The sequence below is a fragment of the Cicer arietinum genome, chromosome 7 (assembly GCF_000331145.2).
Source record: "Cicer arietinum cultivar CDC Frontier isolate Library 1 chromosome 7, Cicar.CDCFrontier_v2.0, whole genome shotgun sequence".
NCBI classification, from domain to species: domain Eukaryota; kingdom Viridiplantae; phylum Streptophyta; class Magnoliopsida; order Fabales; family Fabaceae; genus Cicer; species Cicer arietinum.
Window position 1 is genome coordinate 37479216 of NC_021166.2, and position 11127 is coordinate 37490342.

At 31.8% G+C, this 11127-nt stretch overlaps 1 protein-coding gene across 1 annotated transcript in view; it reads left to right on the forward strand.

Annotated features, from left to right (window-relative positions):
• The first annotated feature begins 2920 nt into the window (after positions 1-2920).
• LOC101495333 (uncharacterized) overlaps positions 2921-11127 on the forward strand; it is an 8870-nt gene continuing 663 nt past the window's right edge. The window contains exons 1-10 of the mRNA XM_004516960.4: positions 2921-3246; positions 6010-6198; positions 6350-6403; positions 6571-6681; positions 7279-7341; positions 7422-7676; positions 9618-9764; positions 9985-10012; positions 10233-10303; positions 10425-10484. Of these exons, the coding sequence (XP_004517017.1) occupies positions 3031-3246; positions 6010-6198; positions 6350-6403; positions 6571-6681; positions 7279-7341; positions 7422-7676; positions 9618-9764; positions 9985-10012; positions 10233-10303; positions 10425-10484 (1194 nt within the window). The 5' untranslated portion in view covers positions 2921-3030. The remainder of the gene's footprint in view (positions 3247-6009; positions 6199-6349; positions 6404-6570; positions 6682-7278; positions 7342-7421; positions 7677-9617; positions 9765-9984; positions 10013-10232; positions 10304-10424; positions 10485-11127) is intronic.

Genomic DNA, 11127 nt, shown 5'->3' on the forward strand with positions numbered 1-11127 from the left:
TCCTTTCTTTTTCTTTCCTTTGTTTTTCCTTTCTTCCTTTTTCCTTCCTTCCTTTTATACTATTTTCTTTTCCTTTTCCTTCCTTCCAGTTTTCCTTTCTTTTTCCCTCCAAACAAACATATACAAACATAAATATATACTTATATATATATATATATATATATATTACTTACTTTTAACAAATAACTCCAAAATATTATTAACTTTGGCTAAAAAGCCTCCGAGCCAAAATCCAAAATACACAAAAACACATAAAGCACACTTTAAAATTACGGGTCTTACAAAAGGCTAAACAATTTTCTATCGGAAAATGATTTTACAAGAGGAAAAGTGAACACTACTTTATTTAGGAAAAAATCTATAAATGAATTTCTTGTAGTTCACATATATGTTGTTGATATTATATTTGGTTCTACTAATGAAAATCTTTATCAAGAGTTTTCAATATCAAAAGAGTTTGAAATGAGCATAATGAAATAACTCAAGTTCTTTATTAAAGTTCAAATCCAACAATTTCAGAAATAGTTTATATTCATAAATAAACGTATGCATCATACTTGAATTATTAACAAAGATGAATCAAGTAAAAGGTAGATAAAAAAGGTATGACCAATTATTTACTTTATATGAAAACTTCAAGTCATGATATTCTATTCATCGTATGTTTATGTGCTAGATGACAATTCTGCATAATATGCATTTTTTTTTTAAATTTTTTTAAGCTTTATTTATCTTTAATCATTTTTAATTTAAGGAATTATTTAATATTGTTTACCGATTTTAGTTCTTGAATTTAATGACGTGTTTATGTTCTTATGTTCTTGATTTAGTAGAGATTTTTGCTAGTTTGTGTTGTTTCGTTATTTTAGTGCAAAGCTGATGACAGATGTGAAGTATTTCAACCATATATAGAGTTATATATGTCCGTCCAAATGGAGTCAAATTGATTGCAAATTAAAGTTAAGATTCATATCTACAACTTTTATAAAGACATTAGAACCAAATTAGGACTCAAAATAGGAGAAAGTGCAATAGAAGTTAAACATAAAATGTTGTGCGTTGGAGCGCAAGTTCATGTGCTTGGGGCACATTTCTGCAGTATTTTGACAATTAGTTTATATCTCAAGAGCACTAAAGCTTACAAAGCACTCCAAAGTGCATAAAAGTGCGACGTTCTCACTTTAAGGGATTTTGTGTGTGGCTATTTTCTGTGTGGAGACTTGTTCCTTAACATAAAAACTCATAGGAGGCTGGTTCTAACACCATTGAAGGAGTTTTATCAAGAATCATTCGTAAATCTTTCTTGTATTTTTTCTTTAATCTCTATCTTTTGTTTCTTTGTCATGAGAAATTCATGATATTATAGTTAAGGATAGATGCAGGTCATGAAACCAATTGAATTATTTGTAGAGTTAATATTTTAATAACATAACTTTTGTATTATAAAACTTAATTCTAATATTAAATCTACTAAGGAAATATGAGTTACTTTAAAATTAAAGGTTATGTCACTAAGGAACATATCAAGAATAGTAAAGAGAATTTAGTAATAAATCAATAAAGGAATTCATTAACTAGGATCAAATTCGAAACCAAAGTTGGATTCGAAGTGAAGCTTATCCCTGACATTTTCTCATTATAAATTTCAACTCTATTACTTTTGTTAGTTTGAAGAATTATTCAATCAACTTAAAAACTTTTTGTTCAATTTTAGTAATTCAATATAACTCAATAGTATAATGTGATCCTTGTGTTCAACACTCAGTACTACAGTTTTAATATTACTTGCAATGATTCGATACACTTGCTGAAACACTACCGATAGAATTCAATATGATCCTAGAGGATCACATATAATTGTTGTTAATAGAATATATATATAGATATTTGATATCTTTGTTTGCTGTACAAGAAATCAAACAATTACAAACTAGTAGGTTTATGTGTTCTTGAATATGTTGAAGATATAATTGAGAAGATAAACACTATTGGTAGCTTGCAACTACTTGGAGAAAATATATTCTTATGAGAAAGCAAGCATCAAGGAACAATTTCCCTAAGAACAACAAAAGAAGAATCTATTTAAGCAACACGTTGCAGTACACAATTGTTTTGGATGGTTACAAACTTGAAGTATACCAAATGCAAAGATATTATGAGTAACTTTTCTATCTTCTATAATGATACATTTGCTATATGTTTAACTACAAATTATATTTTGCATTGAAGAGTTAAACATATTAATACTAAACATATGTTTTTGCTAAACCCCTTGAAGATACACTTAGTTTTATAAAAAATAATTGAAATTTTCTCTCTTTTTCTATAAGAAATTAAAATTTCCACTCTATAAAGGAATGATAGTTTAATATAAATTTTTGCATTTGGTAAAATAAATCAATTTTTGCCGCTGATAAAACATATTGTTTTAGCCTCTGATAGAATGGGTCATAATTTTTACCTCGTTAAGCAAATTGACATAGTAACTTTTAACCTTGTGGAAACGGAACATGCATCTAATGATGACCATTACAATTATCTAATAAGATGATAAAATTAAATGTTTATATTGACGATGTAAAATTAGTTTAGTAAGATAGTACTGCATCATTAGGGTCCGTTTGATGCGCAAGATACGATAAAGATAAAATAACATATAAAATTAGATAAAGATATAATATGATAGTAACTGAATAAATATTATCATATCACATACTTGATACACATGATAAAACTATTCATGACACTACTAAATAAACAATTTAAATTTTAAAAACAAAATCAGGAGTAACTAAATTATTTTATTTGTTAGAATGTAAATAAAGATATGATATATATTATTGGCCTACCATTTGTAATTAGGTTACGATAAGTCTAACTTTGTTGTGCTAACTTTTCACCCTTGTTTTTAGTTTACCCAATATTTAATGTGAATAAGGTCGTTTGGAGCCAATGAAAATGTTTGGAGAATTGTAGTAATACAGGCAGCAGAACATATAGAGATAACACTAACACAGTCTCTGCGCTCTAATGGCAAAACTAGTTCCCAGTTTAGTTCATCCATTGAAATCAAGGTTTTTCTCAAATCGTCACACCCTTTTAACAAAACACTCTTTTAATCTCAATGGGGTACAAGTTCAACCAAGGCTTTCATATTCTTCTTCTTCAACAAAGATTAGCATGAGTCTCAAAGCTGGCATTGTTGGCCTCCCTAATGTTGGCAAATCTACTCTCTTCAATGCCGTTGTAAGCCACACTGTCATTTCCCTTTCTCTGTTTTTGTGGTTTTTCATTTGGGTCCAAAAGCTTTGGTTTTTTTTTTTTGTGTGGGTATTTGGTGTTACTTGAAATAAATGGTTTTCTTTCATACAGTTTTGGGTATCTGGGTGTTTAAGAATTTTTCATAAACTCTTTGTTTTCTTTGACCGGTCTCTGTTTGAGAAAATGACAGACTTCTAGAGTGAAGAGTAAGTTAGAGTGTTAGACTAAATTTTCAATTTGGTCCCTCAAATTATAGGACCAAATCAACTTCATTCCTATATTATCAATATTCTAAGAATTGCAAAATGTTAATCAAGTTTGTCCCTTTATTTGGATCTGTTATCAAATGCATCCCTAACATTAACTACTTGGTTTCAAATGCATCCCTGATATCACAGACTAAATGTCATTACAGCCCATGCAAATACCAACGGATAAACGAAATCTAATGAAAATCTTACAATTTTAAATATCATTTTGGGATATTGGTAATATTGGGCACTTAGGTTGATAAAGTCGTATAATTTCAGAAATTTGGTAGATTCAGTTATTTTTGTGAAAAAAATACCTTTTGGAATTGATTGGCTCTACTTTTTTGAATGGCAAACTTTTATTTTATAATTATTGGTGTGCTCTGCGATTTAGTCATTTTGATGGTTTTCGTCATCGTATGAGCTGCCAGCGTTTTGTAAGATTTAGAGATGGGGGTGATGAGGATTAAAATTGAAGGTTGGATTCTTTTCTATAAAAAAGAGAAATCTGAAGAATCCAACATAAGGAACATCTGGTTATTTTATGAATGAAATGATTGAGAGAATTTCAACATGAAGTTCGTAAGTCTGGTAGTCAATGGTTGTACAGGCCTATAATATGGGGATGAAAGGCATTTATAGCCTTAAGTGTTTACACCACGATAGAAGAAATAGCAAACTAAATTTTGAGTATCTCTCAACAGCCAACAGCTAACTCCGGCTATGTTCATCTACATAGTTGCCAACGGTCATAACTGCCTTTTGAGCTCCGTATCAGGAGGGATATTTCCTAATTGTTGTTTCTCAAACACTTTGAATGTGGTTTGGTTCTAATGTCAATTTTTGACTGATTGTTCGTTGAGACTGCGATATATGTGTGTGTTTCAAAGCTCAAAAGATTATGTTGCTACTCGTGTATATAGCACTTGTTAAAATTAACAGTGGTTGCTTTGTACTATGTTGAAGCGGAGAAATGGTTAACTGCGGCAATTTATTATTATGAAATATATTATAAATGGGAGTGAACTTGTTTGGAGGATTGTTAAGGAGGCTTGGAAAAAATAGGAAAAAACCTATGTTGCATATAAGATATTAATTACCATACACTTCGCTAAATATTTTGGATAGAACTGCTGTAGTTAATGAAGACAAATGAGAAGAGAAACCAAGTGGTAGATCCTATCCAAGTGCTAAGTTATAAGTTAAATTGAACACTAAGAAAGTGTGGCACTGGTTGTGTATTCCAAATTGCAATTCTTTATTTGATGTTTCTTTGAATTTCAGTTCATATTTACAGCACATGAAAATGTCTTTCATACAGTGTATCCTAAGAGGTAAAATGAAAGAGGAAGTAAAATACAGTGTATCATAAGGGCAAAACCATGTGGCCTTACTCTTAAGACCCAAAGCAGAAAATACCTTGTAAATGTGGCATGAGATCGAATTTTGTTGCACCTGGTAGGAGTTGAACCTATGCCACTCTTGAGGGCTGACAGACCCCATAGCCCCATAGTGTTAGTTTGGGGGCTACTGTTCCGATGCACTAAAATAGTCCTACGTTGCATGGGAGTCGAGGTTAAGGGTAGTTTATAAACAACATCGACACTCTTCAACCCATATAACAACCGTGAGGCCTTATGCACATGACCCATATAAGATATTACCTTAGAAATGTGGTTTGAGGTCGGAACATTGGTGGACCAGGTCGAGGTTGAACCTATGCCACGTTCGAGAGACACACAAAACCCAAAATGGACAATACCTCGGAAATGTGGCTTGAGGTTGGAACAGTTTCAAAGGCTTTTACCAAAATTCGTGTTCCTACTGCTAAATGATAAACATAATTCCATTGCATGTTTCCTTCTGAATATTTCAGTTTTTTTTCCTTCCACGTAATTTTACAAGAGTTCTGTTGCTTAAAGTACCATTGTTATCATTTATTTTTTATTTATTAATCTATTTATTTAAGTATTAATGTAGGTAACTTAAATTTAAGGGAATGGGTTTAGTTAGTCAGATTATAATACAATAAATTGTAGACAGATTCTTACAGGTGTGCTGAAGTTGAGTACAAAGTTCCAATGTCTTCCTTTTATACTTCCCAATAGGCTTTATTATTGTGATGGGGTGACTTGTTTCAAAACTTTATTAAATATGCCATCAAAGCAGAATACATATTATGAGATTTGAAATTTATGGTTTTTGTCATAACTTACCTTGTTTTTTGACAATTAAATTAAATGTTCTCTAAGAAATAGCCGTTAAGAAAAATGAATCTTGAATGACTACATCTAAAACATAAGGTATTATTATTTTAGAATAAAGCAATAACTTTATATACCTTTGTGCAAACTGCAATCAAATAACTTCAATTTCTGTTCTATATTTTGGTTGATTGTTGTATTGATGTTATGTATGATTATGATGCATACAGCCCTTGTTTTGCATGCTATAATAAGATATCAAATATTGACAAATTGTGATCTTGCATGTCTAGGTTGAAAATGGAAAGGCTCAAGCTGCTAATTTTCCTTTCTGTACAATAGAGCCAAATGTAGGGATTGTTGCCGTTCCAGATTCTCGTCTCCATGTACTCTCCAATCTCAGTAAATCTCAACGAGTGGTTCCGGCATCAATAGAGTTTGTAGATATTGCTGGACTTGTCAAGGGTGCAAGTCAAGGCGAGGTTTACTTAATTTCTCTTCTCCTTGTTTTAGGTTTGGTGTCAACTGACACTTATCTATCTTATTTTTTTTTATAACTTCTCTTATTTATTGTTTTTGAAAGTTACATGTGTATCGCTTTGATCTCTATCATTCTTACTTCAATCGTTGCAGGGGCTGGGTAATAAGTTTTTATCACATATTCGTGAGGTGGACTCATTACTTCAGGTGTTTATCTACTATGATTTGCTTCATGACTTTACTTTCATTTCCTGTTATTTTCATTCTGTATATTCCTTTTCTATTAATCAGATCAGTAGTAGCTATGTACATTTGTTAATTTTTTTTTTAACATTTTCTGATCTAATATTGCCAAGGATTGATTATCACCTTAGGTTGTACGATGTTTTGACGACAATGACATCATTCATGTCAACGGGAAAGTTGATCCTAAGTCTGATATTGAAGTTATCAACCTGGAGCTTGTTTTCTCAGACTTGGACCAAGTCAGCTTACTAACTTTCATTCTACACAATTTTACCGACTTTGTTTCCTTTGAATCTGTTACTATCCTTCGAAATGTTGGTGGCAGAAAATTCGGGACTTCAATCATATTTATCATGATTGTATTAATCTTTTTGTATGGAATTACTATCTTTGACTGTCCCTATATATAAGCACCTTTAGTTTTTTTAACATATACTAAAAAAATTAGGTAGTATATTTAATGTGCTTATTTTATATATGACTGTTCTTCGAATACTCTTTTGTAAATAGATGTATTTCATTTTTGCTTTTCATCTTCTAATACACTTAGTGGTATTAATTAAGGATATATTTACGAAATTAATAATAAATGTATCTAGTAGTTTTAAATGGTGCTTATTTTGGGACGTTTTTTTATTTCAAACGGTGCTTGTATCTAGTAATTTTAAACGGTGCTTATTTAGGGATAGAGGTAATATCATATTACTTTCCTTCCTCTTCACTGTGAAGAATACTTTTGGGTTTGTGGAAGTCTATCTATGTAGCAAGTTGCTGTGGGTTTTTGAGACAAAATTGACGGATCAAACTAAGATATTCTTTTTTTCGAAGAAATGCAGATTGAGAAAAGACTGGATAAACTAAAAAAGGGCAAGGCAAAGGATTCACAATCTAAAGTCAAGGTTATTACTCATCACTGGCTCTTGAATTTGTTGGTGGGAAATACACCATAAGATTTGGTTTTTGAAAATTTTGTTTGTAGGAAGAGGCAGAAAAGTCTGCATTGGAAAAAATACGTACAGCACTCATGGACGGAAAACCTGCACGATCTGTGACCTTAACAGATTTTGAAAGGGACGCTGCAAAGCATCTCTGCTTGCTCACCATGAAACCCATCATATATGTGGCAAATGTTGCAGAATCTGAACTAGCTGATGCTGCAAACAATGATTACGTTGTAGGTGTCAAGAATGTTGCATCAGAGTTGCAATCAGGAATTGTAACAATTTCAGCACAGGTATACAGCTAGAAAGGAAACTTTTGAGATACTGTAAGATAAATATGTTGCCATATTCGTTTATTTTGAAAATGATTGTTCGGTTGTTTAAGCTTGTTAAGCAAACTTTCTTTCTGTGATAAAAGAAAATTGTATAGTGATAACAGGTCAAACTTTCATTGTTCATTAGTTTGTCCCTTTCTCTTTTATTATCACATGTTTATAGAGGCTGATAGCAAAATGATATGTACCTATTGATAGGTACCTGTTGGGAAACCATTGCATCTTCCCATTTTGCACTGCAAATGGATCATTAATTTCATATCTACTGTTCTCATGAGAAGGTGGTGGTGGTGACATTTGCCTGTGTACGTGACCCTATTAGTTGTCATGTTCTCCATCGTCGAAGTGAGTTCATCTTCAACCAGTCCATGGATGTGTTTGATGCACCTTGTGGTATAGGATAGGGAGAACAACATAGGACAAACATTTGAGTCACAACACAAATCCGATAGATCCTAGTTTTTGTGAGGGGTAAGATGTTAGGTTTTTGTCTCTTGGCCGTTGTTTATTCCAGTCCCAAAATCATATTTTCATTCATACACATAAGAACTGGTTTTGTGTTGTCTAGTCCCTTGATTTTTCACAAATCAAACGCACCCTTAGAAGGTTCAGACTAGTAATGATCCATAAGACCACTGTCAGATGTAATGCCTCCACTTCCATGGGGAAAATCTACTTTTGGTACTTTGGATTTTCATTGTTTAGATTAGTGGAAATGATTAGGTTGATTTCCTTATGGTATGTCTAGTTGCTAAAGGCTAGGGAACTGTTTACTTAATAAAAATATTTTTTGTTTTCATTTTTTTAAATGTGTTCCTTTTAACTTGCTAATTAGAAGCCGTGAGACTCTTGAAGTGAACCAATAAGATGGAGAGAAGATGAAATGCTAGCTAGGGGTGATGCATTTCTTGGAATAATGAAACAGTTCTTTTGACATTTTTGTTGTTTTCAAAAATGCTCCACCACTTGTCTTTTGTTTCCTTGTAGCCAGTAAAATTAACTCAAATTTTAGAAAATGAAAATAGAAATGTTTTCACCAAGTAAACAGACCCTAGAATACCTTTGTTTGGTATTCTATATATGGTTTCATATTGGTCGTTAGTCTCTCTCCATGATGAATTGAGATAGAATGGCCACCACCATGCTTTTTTTTTATTAGGAGGGGTTGAGTTGTAGACCACTGTGATCTATAGAGATCCTTTATGATCTTAAACAGTATCTTGGTTTGGTAATCTTAGCATTATTTTGCAATAGTCTATCATATCACGTCTTGCTTCAAAGCATAGTATTTGTCATTCGCATTTTGATGCTTTTGTTTGTTCATTTATATTTCTGTTTTCAATTAGCTCATGTGGCATTAGTGTGTGGAGAATGTTGTTAGCATATTCTTCCGCCTCCAAGTGTAATTACCCTTGCTTAGACCAAGTGGTCTGTTAGAATATTAGAAAATATCTTATAATATCTATTATATTATATTAGAGTATCTTGAGTTATTTCCTAGGATTAATTTATAATCAGAGATATCTTAGAATATTTCATTATTATTATGATTTGTTTCTGATTTAGGATTGAGTCTATGTATCTCTATAAGTAGAGAATACTATTGAGTCTTTTGAATCATGTTAGCATAAAACTATTATCAATAATATTCAAACGTTTATTATTTTCTCTCCTTTTATCTAAAATCCCACAACATCAACATGGTCCAATGAAAATCATCTCGATATTTCGGAAAAGCAATTCTTCTCTTAGTTTTATTTCTGCAACTTAACTCTATTGCACAGGAATTCATTCTCAATTCTGAATTCTCTTCCTCGTAGTATATAGGATTTTACTGGTGTCCACCATGAAAACCAAATTCCCATCTCACATCGAAATAACAATTATTTGTCTTTGCAGGTTGAGGCAGAGCTTACCGAACTACCAATCGAAGAAAGGCAAGAATATTTGAAATCTCTTGGTGTTAGTGAAAGTGGTCTTGGAAACCTAATTAGAGCAACCTATGATCTTTTGGGGCTGCGTACTTATTTTACTTCTGGTGAGAAGGTAAGAGGAAACCTTGGAAAGTTTTAGAGTATCCTGTTAAACATGATTGCGCACATTGATAAATAGCATTCTATGGTAACTTGAACTTCTTTCAGTTTTTCATATTTATTATAAATAATACCTAACTAGTAAAAATAAATGTTCCCCAAGACATCCTAGATTTTAATTTTCCTGTATTTCATCTCCAAAACTGATATTGTTTTTGTAATGTAATACGCAGGAGACAAAAGCATGGACAATACTTGCTGGTTAGTTTTTTCTCTGTTTGCACAAAACTTAAACAAGTGCTGGATTTCATCGTTTTGTGAATACTATGTTCAAATAATTGGACATATAGTAATCTAAACAGGTTATTCAATTCAAATTGGAGTTTGTTTCATCTTTGGATAGGCAATACTGCTCTTCCATTTGTTGACAAAATATCTCTGGTTAGATCCTCTTCTAAATTTTAAGTCTATGTTGTAATAGGAATGACTGCACCTCAAGCTGCTGGAGTTATTCACTCTGATTTTGAGAAGGGTTTCATTCGAGCCGAAACAGTAAGCATGAGGGATACATTTATTAATTTGTATTTATGATATATAATAGTAAATGACTTGGCATAGAAGCAGTTAAATAATGCATTCATTAACCTTCATAAAAAATGTTATTTTAAATCAGGTGTCTTATAATGATTTTGTTGCTGCTGGGTCACTTGGTGCAGCACGGGAAAAAGGACTAGTAAGTTTCTCATTTAACTTCCCTCCTAATAAACTAGTCTGCCATTTTATTTTCATTCATATCATTAGCTTATTATAATGTTTGCTAATGGTGTTATTGATCTCTATAATTGTGGTTTAATGATTGCTCATTTGGATTTGTTTCAATATGATCTAAATTCATTTGTCCAGTCAAGGAAATATGCCTCTCTTGTTTTCTCCCAGTTTTGTTAGCTTATTTCAAATACTGAGGTTGGAACAGTTTGATTTTCTTCTATTTTTATTTTACAAACATAAAATTTAAGACTGCGTTTGTAATTTTGGAGTGGAGAGGACGGCAGGTTTTTTCAAATAAAAGGAAGGAAGAAAGCGAAAAGAAAAGAAGGATCGTCCCCCAATTGGAATGAGAGTTTATTTTTCTTTACAATAAAAAATCCTCCTAATACAAGGGAACCCAAAAATTATATTGGAGGAGAATGTAGGAGACTTAGAATTTTCTTGTCAAATCCTTTCAATCTTTTTATAATACTCAAAATTAAAATCATATATATCATAAACATTTCTTTCACACTCTCTACAAGAACACTCTCAAATAAGGTGTGAGATTTCTTTCTCTTTCTTTCTCTATCTTTCTCTTTTCTCTTTCAAAAGCCCTCTCATTCCTG